Below are 18,333 nucleotides of genomic sequence, written 5' to 3' on the forward strand. Positions count from 1 at the left end.
GGTGGGCCACAGAAAAACTGCAGGCGACGCCGAGCAAGGACGGCTGGTTCCAAGACGGAGAACATCGCCTGATAGTCCCTGAGGCCTTAGGGAATCACCTACTAGGGCACTTGCACCAGACAACGCATCTTGGCAAAAAAAAGATGTTACAGCTGCTGGCCACGGCACGACTCAGATTCAAATCACAAGAGAAGACGGCAGAGGACATTGTCAAAAACTGCCGTGTCTGCCAGGTTATGCAGCCGGGGAAGGTCAGAGGGACCCATACAGGTACCAGGGAACGGGGGAGACAACCTGGGTTATTTTGGGAAATAGATTTTACAGAGGTAAGACCAGGGAAATATGGGTACAAATACTTACTGGTCATGATAAATACCTTCTCAGGGTGGGTAGAAGCCTTTCCTACTAAAGGAGAAACTGCTTTAATAGTGGCAAAAAAAATATTAAAAAAAATAGTTCCCAGGTATGGGCTGCCAGAGAGCATAAAGTCTGACAATAGACCAGCCTTCACAAGTCAAGTTAGTCAGGGACTAGCCCGGGCACTGGGGACAGATTAAAAATTACATTGTGCATATAATCCCCAGAGCTCAGGACAGGTAAAAAGAATGAACAGAACCCTAAAAAAGACTTTGACTAAATTGGTCCTAGAGACTGGTGGAGACTAGGTGACCCTCCTTCCCTTCGCCCTGTTCCAAGCACGGAACACCCCCTATCATTTAGGCCTAACCCCCTTTGAGATTGTGTATGGTGCTCCTCCACCAGTAGTGCCAAAAATAACTTTTGGGGCTACGCCTGAAGCCCCAAAAGAGGTGCTACAGGCTGTACAGGCTCTACAGCGAGTCCAGGGCCAGATTTGGCCTGCGCTCCGAGCTTTTTACCAGACAACCCAAGAGGGGAAGAGAGAGGATACTGGGCACCTTTACCAGCCGGGAGACTGGATATGGGTGAAAAGGCATAATAACAAAACCCTAGAGCCCAGGTAGAAGGGACCTTTTCAAATTATTCTTGTCACCCCCACTGCCCTAAAGGTTGATGGTGTGGCAACCTGGATACACCACTCTCACGTGAGACCTGCCAGCGAGGGTAAACAAGAGCAGCAGCAAGATCAGTGGAGGGCCTCAGCAGATCCAAAAAATCCCCTGAAGACCAGACTGACTCGTGTGGCCCAGTGATAGAAGTGCCTAGAACAAAGATGCTTGTGGTGACTGTTATAATTGTGACTCTTGTGGGAACGCTAGTGACTGATCCAAATCCCCACGTGCCTTATAACCTCACCTGGAAAATCACTAACTTAGAAACCCATAAAGTTTATAATAGGACTTCAGGGACGACCCCACTAAACACTTGGTGGCCGGACCTATATTTCAACTTAGAACAATTACCGGGCATTGACGTGGACTATAACCCTACAAAGCACAACAGGTGGATAGGAGGAACCGCGGCGGGGGGGGGGGATGGTGTGGCGCCAAGATGGCGAATTTACTCAACGCCAGGCCCGGATAGAGTTAAGTAAAAATGGGTTTTTTATATGTCCAAGATTTAAAACAGGGGAAATGAGACACACATGCGGGAAAATTAAGTCCCTCTACTGTACATCCTGGAGATGTGTGACCACCAATAATAGAGAGTGAAAATAGCAGGTCCAATCTCTTCTCATCGAAATGTCTTTTGTCCGGCCGTGCTCACGAACCAGATATGCCTCTGACTGTAACTTAGTACGTGTGAGGTTTACGGAAGAAGGAAAGAAGGACAGACGGTGGGTCACGAGATTATATTGGGGATTCACCCTCTATGATCACAGCAAAGGGGGGCGAGGCACTGTAATACAAATTAAACTGCGGGTTTCTCCCATCCAAGGCGCTGTAGGGCCCAATAAGGTACTGACAGAAAAACAGTATACCCAGTGCCCGACAACCCAGAAACCCACCAGCACCCCACTTATACCTTCAGAGGCAACTCAGGTGGCCCCCAGAACACAGGCTCTGGTAGCAAAGAACCTTCTATGGAAAGTGCAAGAGCCACAGGACCCTTTATGGAAAATGCTGATCGCGGCATATGGGGCTTTAAATCTCTCCGACCCCAATGCTACGGCAGCTTGCTGGTTATGCTATGATATTAGACCCCCTTTCTATGAAGCAGTTAGATTAACTGCTCCCTTCAACTACTCAGAGAAAGAAGCCCCTGGATCTTACATATGGGACCACAAGGGCCCCGGGCTAACACTTCAGGTAGTTGCCAAGAGTGAAATCTGTATAGAAAAGGTAACCCCCACTCATACACAGTTCTATGCCAAAATCCACCCTTTGGTAAACCGGACTGTAAAGACAAAATAGATCGTTCCAACACTCAATGGGTGGTGGCTCTGTTCTAAAGTAGGCCTGACTCCATGTCTTAGCCTGTCTGTGTTTAATGAGTCTAAGAAATTCTGTGTCCAGGTGTTAGTATTCCCTAAGGTTATTTACCATCAAGAAGATATAGTGTACGATACATGGACAAAGGACACAGGCAGAGCCAGGTTAGCTAGAAAAAGGAGAGAGCCCCTTACAGCAATAACCATGGCTACCCTTTTTGGCCTGGGTGTAATAGGAGCAGGGACAGGCATCTCAGCCTTAGCCATGCAACATAGAGGATTTGACCATCTAAGGGCTGCCGTAGATAAAGACATAACCAAAATTGAAAAATCCATCTCCCTTTTAGAAAAGTCCCTAAGCTCACTGTCTGAGGTGGTGCTGCAAAACCGGAGGGGACTGGACCTTGTATTCCTCCAACAAGGAGGGCTATGTGCGGCCCTTGGAAAAGAGTGCTGCTTTTACGCTGACCACACTGGAGTAGTTAGAGATACTATGGCTAAAGTCAGAGAGGGACTAACAAAGCGAAAGCGTGAGCGTGAACAAAGAGAAAGATGGTTTGAGTCATGGTTCAATAACTCCCCTTGGCTAACTACTTTACTTTCCACTATACTAAGACCCCTAATTGTAATCCTGCTCATTCTCACTCTCGGGCCATGTATCCTAAATAGGCTGGTTGCCTTTATAAAAAAACGGGTTAACACTGTACAATTAATGGTTTTGCGACAACAGTACCAGAGCTTAAAAATAAAAGACATAAGAGGCCCATAAACCAAATACGAGCAGGAGTGCTTGTATAAACAAAGAAAAGGGGGGAAAATGTAGAACAGGACTGAAACAACATTTTAGTTAATTCTGTGATGGCTTGCTTAACTTATAGCTAACAGCCAAAGTCCGCTTTTGTATACAAGGCTTGCTTGCTTAATTTATAGCTAATAGCCAAAGTCCGCTTTTGTATACAAGGCCTGCTTGCTTAATTTATAGCTAATAGCCAAAGTCCGCTTTTGTATACAAGGCTTGCTTGCTTAATTTATAGCTAATAACCAAAGTCCGCTTTTGTATACAAGGCTTGCTTGCTTAATTTATAGCTAATAGCCAAAGTCCGCTTTTGTATACAAGGCCTACTTGCTTAGCTTATAGCTAACAGCCAAAGTCCGCTTTTGTATACAAGGCTTGCTTGCTTAACGCTTGGTTGCGATAAAGAGCTAAAAAAAAAAAAAAAAAAAAACAACAAAAAAACATAAAAGACCTGTACTCCCGCTGCGCGGGGTCCCTGCCCATAGAAAGAGACCACTGCATTGGTGCTCGGGGCTTGGACCCTAGTTCGAACTAGTCAATAAACTCCTTTGCCTTTTACAGCCTCAGTGACTCTGTCATTCTGTTCCCGGGGCCGAGGGAATCTGGCTCTAACATATTAATTTAGGTTTTTATTTATTCCAGATGAAGAATGCTTGTTTAAAAAAGTGTACAATACACTAAAGACAAAAGAAAAAAAATACATGCAAAAATTTATTGAGATTTTCTTTGGAATTTTGTCAAAGAAGAGTCTTCCTGTTAGAAACTGTATTATCTCCATTTATTCAAGTAATTTTAATGTCACAGAGGAAAGAATATATAATATTTTCTTCTTCTGCATTATGTCTAATTTCTGATCGATCTACAGTTTACGTTTATTGCTTTAGTGATTTTGATGAACTAGCTTTCTCCCCTCTCCTTTTTTTTCCTGAGAGAATCGCTGATGGTGTCAAATGATAAGTCTTTTACTGCAACAATGGGATCTATATCCCAGTATTTAAAAAGATAAATTGATACCCAGCTCTCCTTTCCTTGATGCTTCTCTGTCTAAACCGCACCCTGGCGGCACACAGGACGCCCCTGTAGCCATCACGTTGGCCGGATGCACATCTGCGCCGCCCGTCCCCCCCCCCCCCCCCACGCGGCCCACGTGCCCGCCGGGCCACAGCAGCCAGTCCGGAGAGGCCGGCCGCGCAGACTCATGGGAAAGGTAGTTCCGCGGCGCCCGGGTTCTGCGCATGCCTCGCTCGTCCGCTACCTCTGCGCTTCCGCTTTTTCTACCGTTTTCCTCAGGCCTGGCGTGGGAGGCGGTCCCGGGTCGCCGGGTCTGCGCTCTCTTTTAGGGCCAGTGCAACAACATGGGGGAGCAGCGGGTGAGTCCCCGGAGGGCTGGGGACCCTGTGCAGCTTGTGGGGCGCTCGGTACCCGGCGGTGCGGAGGAGGCCCGCGGACCCGTGAAAGGGCTGCGTCCCCGTCAGGACGTGTGGCGCGTTCCGCACAAGGCCAGCCGGGGCGCTGAGCGGGGCGCGGTCGGTGCGGCCCTGTGTGGGGGCCCTGGGAGGAAGGCGTGTGCCAGCCCCGCGGCAGGGGCGGTGCTGTGGGGAGCGCCTGCGGGGCGTGGCCTGGGGACTGGGGCTCCCCAGACCTGCCCTTCCTGGGCGAATGGGTCCGCTCTGTGGTTCCCTGTTCATCCTTTCTAGGTTCTGAACTCTTTCCCCTTACGGCCATCACTGCATCCTGATATATGCTGTTACTGTGTCCTGACTTGCACTAGCATTCGGGAAGGATCTTCAGAGTTAATAATATCTAATTTTGTCTTGTTTGATGGAAGAAGAGTTCCTCCCTCCTCCGAAAGATAGTAACTTGTTCAGGATCATGGTTTGTTAGTGGGGAAGACTAAAAGTCTTATCTCCTGACTCCCAAGCCAGTACTGGCTACTTTTCCACAGAAGTCAAAACAAGTTTGTTATGAAACATCCTTTTGAGAAATAGCAACAAAGTTAGGTAAAGAAATTAAAACAGATTTTTTTTCCTTGAAGCACTGTTTATTACGACTTTCTGTGGAATCCCTAAAAAAGTAACATTAGTAAGAAGATTGATAGCTTAGCTACTGCACTTTTAGTGAAGAGTTACTGTTTCTTTATTAAATGTATTCTTAACTGTTTTAACCAATACTGTTATTTTAATTTTTTTGTGAATACCAAGGGAGATTTAAGCTGTTGAAATCCTTGGGAAGCAAATATTTACATTCACGCTGTGAAAAATTTTGTGCCCAAGAGCTCTACGATTATATTAGAGTTATGTTAGGTGGTTGTTCACCATTCCCCCTGCCCATTCTGAGGGGTCAGAATGCCATTCTCCCCCAGGGAGTATTTTATCCAGTGGATGTGTATAGCTTTTTAGGGCAGAATAATTCAGGCGATAGCAGACAGCCCAGATCTTTCATGACCCCGTTCCTCTTTTTTGTAACCTAGCTGTCTGTATCTTCAAAGTTGTCTATGACATCTTCCCAAGAAGGGCACAAAATGAACAAGGTAAGATGTATGTTTATTTATTCCCCACTTTATGTCACAGTGGACTTTGTTAGATTTGTAAGTGTCAATATATTAAGAGGTGGAGTAAATAATAGATAAAAGTTGAACTTCCCAGAAAATATAAAATAACAAATAATAGTAGGGACAAGTTGACATTTTGATACATACTGATCATATGATCTCAGACTCACTAAGTTGAGCTGCAGATATGTCTCTGATCTTTCAGAGAACCATGGCACAAAGGAAGACACTGTTCTTTGGGACAGACTGATTCCTTTGAAGACACAAAGACTTCCTGGGAGATATCTTTATTGGTCATGAAATAGGAACACATAGTGTATAACCTTCCATGTATAGCTCTGAAATGAATGCAGCCTATTGCCTCAGTCTGTTCCTCACTAGGAGTTGAAGAGTTTGGGACACGGTTAGAGTAGTAAATTTTCTGATGGTTTTCTATGTGTTTGGAGGAATAAATGGCCTGCATACCTGTAACAAAAACTCACCATAACTATTTTATCTTATCCAGGCTGTGTGCAGCCTGCAATTTAAATTCTATGGTAAATGTTTCTGAGCTTCTCAGTCTCATCTCATTCTCACGGCATACAGTTTTGGTTCTTCACTTGGAAGAACTTCTTGGAATCTATCTGGGTAAAGGTTACTGTCAACGGAAAAGAAGTGAAACTATGTAAAGTAATTTTAAAGAGATTTATTCTGAGCCAAATTTGAGGACCATGACCTGGAGCCACACCCAGGAAGCCTTGAGCAAGTGGACACTCAGTGGTTGGGTTACAGTTTGGTTTTATCCATTTCAGGGACTGAGGGATTCCAGGTAAAGTTACAAATCAGTACATGGGAGGCATACATTGGTTTGGCCTGATAAGGTGGGCCATCTTGGAGGTGGGGGTGCTTACAGGTTATAGGTGGGTTTAAAGACTCTTTGACTTGTAATTGGTTAAAGACATGAAGCTTTGTCTAAAGGCTTGGAATGTTTTAAGATAAGGAGGTCTGTTTATCAGAGACAAGCTAGCAGACACATTTGTTGTATAAATTGAGGACCTGCAGGTCTGTCTTGCACAGCCGTAGGCCTGTCAATGAGTTACAAAGGATGTCTCCAAGAAGGGAGGGGGCATGATGAGGCATGTCTGACCTCCCTCCTCCTGGCAGCCAGTTTAGTTTTAGGGTATCTGCTTGGCCAGGAGGGGGTCCATTTAGTCAGTTGGTTGGCGGGGGAGCCTTAAGATTTTATTTTAGTTCACATTACCAATGACTAAATTGTAGTTGCATCCCTTGAATAACTGCTGCATTACCCTACTGACTTTTCTCTCCTTGAAAAATCTTTGTCATTTTCTGATACCTCTCTTCTCATGGCTCTTTTTGGGTGTCTTCCTCATTGTGTCCCATAGTTCAGTGCCAAGGTTTCATCTTTGGTCTGCTAGTCTTCTCATTTTACCTGTATATGTACATTGAAAAAAATGCATAGAAAGTTGAAAATACTGTTTATTGTTTTTGGTGCTTTTAAAAATTTGTAAATTTCCTTAATGTGTGTAATACACAATTTTTTCACTAGTTCACCAATAATTTCAGATCTATCCATATGTATTTTATTTCTTTTAATGCTATGTAGTTTTCTATTGTGTGGCTATACTATATTCTAATTACTGTATTTTGTTTATTGACATTTATGTAATTTCCATTTTTCAGTAACATGAATAATGCTATGAACATCTTTATCATTCTCTGTGCACAAAGGCAGATTATCTCTAGACTAGAGCAGTGCTTCTCAAAGTGAGATGGTTTGAACAGTAGCATCAGCATCCCTTTGAAGTTATCTGATATGCAGTTTCTCAGGCCCAACCTCAAGCCTCCCAGAATGGAAACTCTTGAGAGTGAGGCCCACCAGTCTGCGTTTTACAAAGTGTCCACATGATGCTGATATCCATTAAGTTCATGAATCACTGCTCTAGGTTGTATACCTATGATTAATATTTTTAAGTTATAGGAGGATTTCTAATTTATTAAGTACATTATTATTCATTACAAGATTACTTTCCCTCCCTCCTCTTGAGTTACAAAAATTACTTCCATGTTAATGGGTGAAAGACCTCACTGTTTTAATTTTCATGAGTCTGATTATTAATGAGGTTGTGTAGCTTCCATAAATTTATGTATTTTCAGGGGGTTTTCTTCTCAGTTTTGTAAGAATTCTCTATATATTTTAAATTGTAATCCTCTGAACTGTTGCTAATTATCTGCTCTCAGTACAGCAGTCCCCCTTTATCCAGGGGATATGTTCTAAGACTCCCAGTGGATGCCTGAAACTATGGATAGTACTGAACCATATAGAAACTATGTTTTTTCCTATACATACATACCTGTAATAAAGTATAATTTATAAACTAGGCACAATAAGAGATTAAGAACTAACAATAAAGTAGAAGAGTTATAACAATACACCGTAATAACAGTTATATGAATGTGGTCTCTCTCAGACACACAGACACACAAAATATCCCACAAAATATATTTTCAGACTGCAGTTTACTGCTAATAGCTGAAACTGCGGAAAGCAAAACTGTGAATAAAGGGGGATTACCGTATGCCCATTGTCTTTTAACCTACTAGTATCCTTTAAGGAAATGTTTTATATTATGATACAGTCTTTTTACATCTTCCGTGTTTTAGTCCTGTTTTAAAAATCTTTCCGTACTCCAGGGACCAAATTAAATTTTTCTATATTCTGTCTAAAAATATTAAACTTTAAAAATATATTTAATTCTTTAATCCATCTGGAAATTATTTTTAAATATAATGTGATAAAGGGATCTAATTGTATATTTTTCCATCTTTAAAAAAAACCAAGCACAATAGAAGGCTAATACTTCCTGACCAACGATTAACAAGATCTAGTTGAGAATGCCTGCCAAATTTCGTCAGTATGATGCTGGCTTTGATAACACTTTATTATGTTCACAAAGTGTCCATTGAGTCTTATTTTATTAAAAATGAGAGTTTCATTTTTCTGAGTGCCTTCATAATATGCTATGGGAATGGTGATGTAATTTTGGACCTATTGAGTTATATTTCTACATTTCTTAATTACTAATCTTTGTGTTCCAAAACAAGCCCCACTTGTTCAAAAAGTGTTATTTGTTTAATTTTCTGCATACTGTCATCAGTATTTTTCCATTACCTTGCCCATAATAATCTTTATCATGTTTTATTTTTAACAATATTTTTGTTTTTGCCCTTTTTATGGACTAATTTTATCACAGCTATTTTAGTAGTCTTTCAAGGGACCACCTTTTGGTTTCATTGAACTTATGTTTTGTTAACTTAGACTTTTATTTCTTCCCTAACTTTTTCTTGTGGAAGATGAGTTAATTTTAAAGCATTTTTAGTATATGCATTTAAAGTACCATTTGAGCTGTAAAATTCCAGTATCAATATGTAGTGTTTTTGTTTTTGGTTCTATACAAGTTCTAGTTTCCCTTTTGATATAGCTTTTGATCAACAAATTTAAATGTATTTTAATCTTTAATCTTAGTTCTATATGTGTGGCAGATGTATAGAAAAGCCCACAAATCTTAAGTATAGAACTCAGTGAATCATCAATATTACAAATCTAAGGGTAACACAGGTCAAAATAAATATTACCAGCACTCCTGAAGCTTCCCTATGCTCCTCTCACAATCCTAATATCTCCCTGCTCATTCATTTGCTTACATATAGTCTCTGGCTTCAGGGGCAGAGTTGAGTAGTTGTCAAAGAAACCTCCTGGCCTACAAAGCCCAACTTATGTGATGTCTGGTTCTTAACTGGAAAAGTTTGCTAATCCCCGAATTAGTTCATTAAATTTATTTGTTAGTGTTGTGTCCTATTTTAGATTGATTTTCCTACTCTAAACTAATGAAGATAATCCCCTTTGTTATCTTTTAAAATATTTATTGTTTTGGTTTTCACATTTCTTCCTGTTTAATTGGAATTGATGTTTTACTTTTGTATGAAGTAGATGTCAGATTACTTTTTTTCCCCCATGTGGTTTACGTAGAGTTATTTTTGAAAAGGCTGTCTTCTCCCCACTGTTTTATAGTATGATATTGTCATAATTTATGTATACATACATGTCTGGGTATTTTTTGGACCTTTTGTTTTTTTGAGACAGAGTGCTCTGTCTCCCAGGGCTAGAGTGCTGTGGTGTCAGCCTAGCTCACAGCAACCTCAGACTCCCGGGCTCAAGCCATTCTTCTGCCTCAGCCTCCTGAGGAACTGGGAGTACAGGTGTATGCCACCATGCTCGGCTAATTTTTTTCTATTTTTAGTAGAGATGGGGTTTCATTCTTGCTCATGCTGATCTTGAACCCCTGGCCTCAAGCTATCCTACCTTGACCTCCTAGAGTGCTAGGATAGCAGGCCTGAGCCACCGCACTCGGCCAATTTTTTTGGCTCTATTATGTTCTGTTGGTTTTTCCCTTCTGTGCCAGTGCCACACTTGGTGAAACGTCTTGATATCTAGTAGTTTAACTCCCAACACAGGTTTTCTTCTTAAGCAAGATCCTGGTTCTTCCTGACCTTTTGCATTTCCGTATAAATATTGTTAATATTCATAAAATAACCTGCTGGGACTTTTCATTGTGGTTGAATTGAATCCATAAACATATTTGGGAAGAATTGCTTATTTTTTTAATATTGAATCTTCTAATCTATGAATAATTGTATATATCCTACATTTATGACTTGAGTAATTTTTAAAGTTTTTTGTGTAGAGTTCTTGTATAGCTATTGTGAGAGTTATTTCTATGCTTGTTAATATATGTATATTGTTTATTGCATTTCCTAATTGCTTGTTGCTAATATGTAGAATTTTTTAAATATTATATATTAATGTTGTAACCAACAGTTTTTCTACCCTAATTTGTTATATCAGATAATTTAACTATATACTAGTTTGGATTTTCTATATATGTAAATATGCTGGGAATAATGATACTTATATTTTCCAATTATCATGCCTTTTTTTGTTTATTGCACTGCTAGGTCCTCTAATGTATAATATTAAGTAGAAGTAAGAGTAGGCTTCCTTGTCTCAATTCTGTTCTCAAAGAAAAAACTTTCCCTTCAATATGTGATTTTTATATTTTTTGGTATTTCTTACCACATCAAGGATGTCCCATTCTATTCTTAGTTATATAAAGTTTTCTTTTAATCATGAATACCTGTTAAATTTTATCAAATGATTTTCTACATCTATTGAGGCCATCAGATGATTTTTCTCCTTTACTAATTGGTAAATTACATTAATTGATTTTCAGATGTAACACTAACTTGGTATTTCTGAAATAAGCCAAACTTGGTTATAATATGTTATACTTTTGGCTGGGCGCAGTGGCTCACGCCTGTAATCCTAGCACTCTGGGAGGCTGAGGCGGGTGGATTGTTTGAGCTCAGGAGTTCGAGACCAGCCTGAGCAAGAGCAAGACCCCATCTCTACTGAAAATAGAAAGAAATTATATGGACAGCTAAAAATACATATAGAAAAATTAGCCAGGCATGGTGGTGCATGCCTGTAGTCCCAGCTACTCAGGAGGCTGAGACAGGAGGATGGCTTGAGCTCAGGAGTTTGAGGTTGCTGTGAGCTAGGCTGATGCCACAGCACTCTAGCCCCAGGTGACAGAGCACTCTGTCTCAAAAAAAAAAAAAAATGTTATACTTTTATATACTGCTGGGTTTAGTTTGTCAATACTTGATTTAGGATTTTTGCATCTATGTCCTTCAGAGAGATTGACTTGTAATTTGTTTTTGATATGTTCTTGTTAGATTTCATCATCCAGGTTATACTGACTTTATAACATGAATTTGTGTATATTTTGTCTTGCTTTTCTCTATAAGATTTTGTTTTAATTTTGGTAGTGTTTCTTTCCTAGGAGTTCAGTCACCTGTGAAGCCATCTATGCCTGGAATTTTCTTCATAGAAAGATTTTAAATTATAGATTCAATTTCCTTAATTGATATGAGACATTAGATTCTTTCTTTTTTTTTTGTTAAATAAGTCTCGGTAAGTTGTATTTTTCTTTATTAATGTGAATTTTCATAAATTTTCAAACTTATTGGCATCATTGTTCATAATTTCTTCTTCATTATATTTTCATTGAGTGTGGGACCTATAGGGATTTTTTTTCCTTCATGTAAGATATTGCTGAATGGGCAAGAACATTGTCAGGTATATTAGACTTTTCAAAAAACAGACTTGGCTTTGTCTTTTCTCTTTCTATTTTGTGTGTGTATATATTTAATTCATTGATGTTTGGTCTGTAATATGTCCTTCCATGTCTTTCCTTTGGGTGCAGTTTGTTCTTTTTCTAAAAAAGAAGTTAGATGCTTACTGATTTTTTTATTTTTTAGCTCTTTTCTAACATGTTATTAAGGATTCATTTCTTTCTAAGCATGGCTTTAGCTGTATCTCACATGTTTTGATATGTTGTATTTTTGATAATTCATTTAAAATATTCTCTCATTTCCAATTAGATATGTATCTCAATTTCTAAACATTGAGGGATTTTCTAGTTGATCTTTTTGTTACTGATTGCTATCATAATTCTCCTTTGTGAAAAGAACGTACTCTGGGATTTCAAATCTTTGAAATTTTTTGAAATCTGCTTTGTGGCCCAGACTGTGGTCTGTTTTGGTACAAAAGGTTCATGTGAATTGGAAAAGTATGTATATTCTGCAATTTTGGTGTGCATTTTTGCCTTTGAAGGTAATGTGTCATTTATCTTTGGCTGCTTTTAGGTGATTTTCCACTTGTGTTAGTCTTTCATAGTTTTCAGTTTTCTGTTGAAATTTTCTATCTTGCCATCTTTTTTCCTTAATGATTTTAATCACAGTTCTGTTAAAGTCTGTGTCATGTAATCCAATATTTTGAGCTCTCAAGTGTCTGAACTTATGGTTGAATTTTTCAAAAAATCATTAGGTCATTCTGCAAATATTTTTGAACACCTACCATGGATTAAGTGTCTGGAACACATATTGTGAACAAGATAATCTGCTATTCTGCGGCCTGTGTCTCATTGTTCATGCTGAATTATTCTTAATAGATTGTAATGGATTGAGTTTATTAATGTTTTATTTAGAATATTTGCATCAAAATTAAATATGAATTGTTCTTAACCAATATCTTGTTTTGGTATTAAGTTTATGATAGTTAATAAATATTTTCCTAATGTGTGTGTCTTAGTCCATTACGTCTTGGTAGAAAAGAATACCAGAGAGTGGGTAATTTATAAAGAAAAGAGGCTTATTTGGCTCATGATTCTGATGTCTGGAAAAGTTCAAGATTGGGCATCTGGTCAGGGCCTCTGGTAGAAGGGGAAGGGAGGCCAGCTGTACAGAGATCACATGGTGAGAGAGGGTGCAAGAAAGGGAGGGGGAAGTTGTTAGGCTCTTTATAACAATTAGTTCTTTTGGGAACTAATAGAATGAGAACTTACTCCACCTCTTTCCCTAGGGAGGGCATTAGTCTATTCAGGAGGGATCTGCCCCTATGACCCAAACACCTTTCATTAGGCCCCACCTCCAACATTGGGATAAAATTTCAACATGAAGTTTGGGGGACAAACATCCAAGTCATAGCAGTATGGAATGTTTAAATTACATGAGTTGTTTTACTCAATGGTGGCTATAATTTAATTCTAAAAACATCTGAACTTAGTGATTTTTCTATGGTAGATCTTCAAGATCCTCAATTGATTACTCAATCATACTTTTGGTTATTGGTCTTTAGACCAATTTTCTATTGCTTTCTAAATCAATTTTGGTAGTTTTTAAAGTTTATAAAGAAAAGATCTATTTCCTATGGTCTTTCATATAATATTCTCTTTTGTTTTCCTACCTCATGTATTTTCCTCAATATGTGTGTTTTAATCAAAATATCCTGGTACTTATAGTAATTTTTTCCATATGAATTTGGCTTCTTGGTATTTTGTGCCAAAAAAGATATATATGAATGGTTTCTCCTTGAAGAATTGCCTTTGTCATTTAATTTGTTTGGTCCTCAGTGTTACTTTATCCGATGTAAATATAGTCAATCTTGCTTATATTTTCTGCTGCATATGTGATATTTGTCACTTTATTTTCAGATTTTCTTGATCTTTTCTTGTAAGGAACTTGTAGCTGGTTTTGTTTTAAAATCAATTATTTCTGTCATTGTTAAGAAATTTAGCACGTTCATATATGACCCCTTATATCTTAGTGTTGTCTATTTTTACAGTTTAGTTTACTATATATCTTAGTATAACATCATTGACACCATATATGTTTTACTTTGTATTACAGTTTTTATCATACTTTGTTTCTTTTGTGCTGCTGGTGAAATTTCTTTTTTTTTTAATTGGTAGATTACTGGTTTTCAATTCTGATGTAATATGTTACTAATTGTTACAATTAGTAGTAGATTTCCTTATTAACATACCTATGTTAAATAATATTTTCTTATTAAGATCTTTTGATTGTCCATTCTTCCTCTTTCATCCCATCTAGAAAAAAACTTCAACTCTTTTGTCATCTTTTATTGAAACTTAAATGCAGAGAATCGGTGATGCAATCACTTTTGCATCAGGCTTCTTAATTTCCGTATATGTTAGATCCATCTGCATTGCTGTGTGTGCCAGTAGTTCATTCCTTGTATTGCTACATGGTATTCCATTGCATGAAAATAATATAATTTACCCATTTTCCTCTTGACAGGTGTTTGATTATTTTTCAAGTCTAGTAGTTTTTTAGTTTACTATTTTGTATTTTTGTAGTGTTCACTCTGGATATTACAATATTATTCTTAACTTATTTTTGTCTACCTTAAATTAGTACTTTACCACTTCACAGACGATGCAAGAATCTTAAAAGTTTAATTTTATTAATCTCAAACTGTGCTTTCTGCTAGTGTTGTGACATACTTTCCTTTTATGTGTGCTGTAGATTCCAAAAGACATTACTATAGGTACATTAAATTTCCTTTTCATTTTTCTTCATTCTATCCTGTTTTGGGATTTTATCAAGTATCATCTTCCTTCTGCTTGAAGAACTATGGTATTGCTTGTTGTCTGTACTGTTGTCAGTTTTTTCGGCCTTTATTTGGCAAATGTGTTTATTTTAAAAGAGTATCTTTGTAGGATTTAGAATTTTCTAGTGGCATTTTTTAGCTGTTTTTCATTGCAATTGCCTGTTCAAATTTTTACCCAGTCTTCTGATTTCCATAGTTTTTATTGAAATGTTTGCTCTTAGTTTTGCTATTGAGATGGCCTGCCTTTTTTTTTCTTATTAATTTTAGAATTTTTTTCTATGCTAGGGATAAATGGGATAATTTCTTTGTATGTTAGGGATACATTTCTTTCTCTGGTAGGGATCTGAGTTCTTTGATATATGTATTCTAAATATCTTCTCTCAATCTGTGGGTTATACATTTATTCTTTTCTTGTCTTTTGATAAAGACAGGTTATTAATTTTAATAGAGTATGGTTAATATATTTTGTGTCCTGTTTAAGAAATCTTTGCGTGTCTTGAAGTCATGAAGAAAAATTTCTTACAGCATTTTCTAAAAATTTACTTTGCAAATTTAGATGTATACACTGTATAAGCAGGGCTTCTGCTTATACTTAAGATAGCAATAAATACTCATTAAACTATCATCATTTATTGAAATGATTGTTCTTGTCACCCTTGTTATGAATCAAATAGCCATATAGGTGTGGGTCTGTTTATGGGCTCTCTCTTCTGTTGATACATTTGAAAATCTTTATGCCTGTATCACACTACCTTAATTATTATAGAAATACCTAAGATTTGCTTTATTGAACTTGAAACCAGTTTCTAAAACTGTACTTTTATTGAATTTTCTGTGTACATAATGGTTTTACCTTATTACTGTAAGAACTTTAGAAAATGTTGAATAAAGTTGGAAATAGCAGGTATCCTTATCTTAGTCCTGTTTTTTAAGTTGAACATTTTCCATATTTCACCACTAAACATGACATTTGCTGTAGGTATATGTAGACATCTTTTGTCACATTGAAGAAATTCCTTTCCATTCCTAATTTGCCAAGAATTTTTGTCAAGTTTTTCTGCATTTACTGATATGATCATATAGTCATTTCTTAGTTTTTACAACTATTCATTATTATTTTTATTTCTACCTTTCCAAAAATTCCTTCATGGTCTTCATGGGCTACTGTTTCTGTGAAAATCAGTTAAAACATGATTTTCCCTCAGGTTCTATTCTTGAATATTTTCTAAGTTCTCTGACAACCTTCTGATTTACCATTGATAAGCTTCTGACACCACCAGGTTATTAGTGTTTCTCAAATCTTTATTTTCATTTTTGACCTCCAGTATTATGCTTCAAAATTAGTGTATTTAAGACCTGTCTTCCTGAAATACTGTGTCCAATCTCTTTTGCTCTAATTTCCCTGGCTGGCTTTGTGACCCTGGTATCTGTGCAGCTGTTCCTGTGGATAGCCTGAGGAAACATTTCCTTTCTGCCCAGTGACTTGGTGACTGTGTTTTGTTGCTCTTTCTGTTATTGTGAGTGCCTTGTTTGCACCCCACTTTCTTCTTTAGTACTTGATGTAAGTGGTGGTGTTTTGTCCTTAGCTGTCCCTTCCTTTTCTCAAGAGAATTGGTCCTGTAAATAAATACTTGGTTGCATAATTTCAGTATATGCTCATGTCTCTTCCTTGGCTCTCCTTTCTCATAGCAATGGTCCCTAAAAGAGGCATGCCCCTAGAAGATGTCCAAAATGATCCAATTGGATATCTTTTGTACACTCTAAAATCTTTCCATTTTGTATGTATCTTGATTATTGTCCCAGAATTGAAGGTTAGAACCTAGAATATGTATTGAAATAAAATATTGGGCTGACTTTCTACAGTTTTAAATCTAAGTGAGAATTAATTTAAAATTCAAAGTAAATGTATTGAAAATTTATTTCTATGATTTATAAATATACGCTGTAGTGTTTAATAATATTCTTGAAAATGGTAAATGATCAAATACTTTGGAGACTGTTAGTCTTAGATTACTCTGTAACCCATTCCCTAAATGACAGCACTAGGCCATATTCTCATCTGCTGTGCTGTTTGCCCGTTTGCTAATTTCTTGCGTGTGTTAAAGGTCACCCCCTGCCTTTGCTTATGTGGTGGTGCTGTGCTTAGGAAGAACACAGTATAGTAAAAATTCAACCAACAGCTGTATTTCCTCTGTGAAGCTCAAAATAGAATGAATTTTGCTCCTTCTTTATTATATTAGTCTAGTGTGTACTTTCACCTTAGTACTTGTAACATATCACAGCATGTATTTTCTTACCAGATTGTATGTTCTTTGATTTTTATTCATCATAGTATTTCCAACAAGTATAATTGTTCCAGGTACATTGTGGGGACTTGATAATTTTTTTTCATGAATCAATAGCTTAATGCAATGGCAGAATATTTGTTATGATTTCTCTTTTTCCCCAAAGTATTAGTATAAATCAGTACAAATATTTTGTAGGCCATTTTGGTAATCTGTGAACAATAATCACGGTAAGGATTAGTCCCATATATGTCTCTTTCCATGTCACCTAATTCTGAATATTTCAGATTGAACAGAAATTCCAGGGGTCACTGTCATTTAAGGATGTGACTGTGGGCTTCACCCAGGAGGAGTGGGAGCACCTGGACCCTAGTCAGAGGTCTCTGTATAGGGATGTGATGCTGGAGAACTACAGCAACTTGGTCTCAGTAGGTAAGGCCTGTTTACTATGTAATTCTAAATAGTGTTTTTCATTCTTTTGCTTATGAAGCCCATGGGCACTCTGTAGTTTAATGATATTTAAGATTAAGAAAATGAGTGTGGATGGATCACTTTTGACCACCAGAAGATCCTTATGTTCACCTCTCCAGTGAAGTGTTCTAGTGGTATCATCACTGAGCAGCTCCAGAAGCTTCTCCCTCCTTCAGTGGCCATGAAGTCTAGGCTGCCTTATTTAAGTCCTAAATTATTTCCTATTAACAGGGTATTGTGTTACCAAACCAGAGGTGATCTTCAGGCTGGAGCAAGGAGAGGAACCATGGATACTCAAGGAAGAGTCCTCAAGCCAGAGCTACCCAGGTGAGTTAATGTGAACTATACAGATTAACATCAGGGGATTTATTATTTCCCTGTAGTTTATTCAGGGGTTGTCACCTGTGAGATGTTTTTAAGGAGTATCTCTTTAGAGGTTCTAAACCTTGAAAGTAACTGAGAATATTGATTTCTTTTGTATTTTATTTTATTTTTTTTATTTCAGCTCTTCATAGGGGTACAAAAGCTCAGGTTATATACATTGTCTGTGTCCCGCCCATCCCCCTGAGTCAGAGCCTCAGGCGTGTCCATTCTCCAGACAGTATGCCTGGCATTCACCATGTAGTCATACCTCTATCCCCTACCCCCCCACCTCCCCGAGTCAGCACCTTCAAGCATTACCATTCCCCAGACAGTGCGCAACGCACTCATCATGTAGGCATACACCCATCCCCTCCCCCCACTCCCCGACCCCCGTCTCAGTCTGATATACAATTGGTATCCTTCCCCGATGTGCATTTAGGTGATGATCAGGGAAACCAGTTTTCTGGTGAGTACATGTGATGCTTG

General features: G+C 38.2%; 1 protein-coding gene across 1 annotated transcript in view; it reads left to right on the top strand.

The window, feature by feature from the left end:
* The first annotated feature begins 4,374 nt into the window (after window positions 1-4,374).
* LOC123649673 (zinc finger protein 33B) overlaps window positions 4,375-18,333 on the top strand; it is a 56,169-nt gene continuing 42,210 nt past the window's right edge. Inside the window, exons 1-4 of the mRNA XM_045567846.1 lie at window positions 4,375-4,516; window positions 5,617-5,676; window positions 17,301-17,445; window positions 17,716-17,811. Of these exons, the coding sequence (XP_045423802.1) occupies window positions 4,502-4,516; window positions 5,617-5,676; window positions 17,301-17,445; window positions 17,716-17,811 (316 nt within the window). The 5' untranslated portion in view covers window positions 4,375-4,501. The remainder of the gene's footprint in view (window positions 4,517-5,616; window positions 5,677-17,300; window positions 17,446-17,715; window positions 17,812-18,333) is intronic.

Source organism: Lemur catta, chromosome 14 (assembly GCF_020740605.2).
Source record: "Lemur catta isolate mLemCat1 chromosome 14, mLemCat1.pri, whole genome shotgun sequence".
Taxonomy (NCBI): domain Eukaryota; kingdom Metazoa; phylum Chordata; class Mammalia; order Primates; family Lemuridae; genus Lemur; species Lemur catta.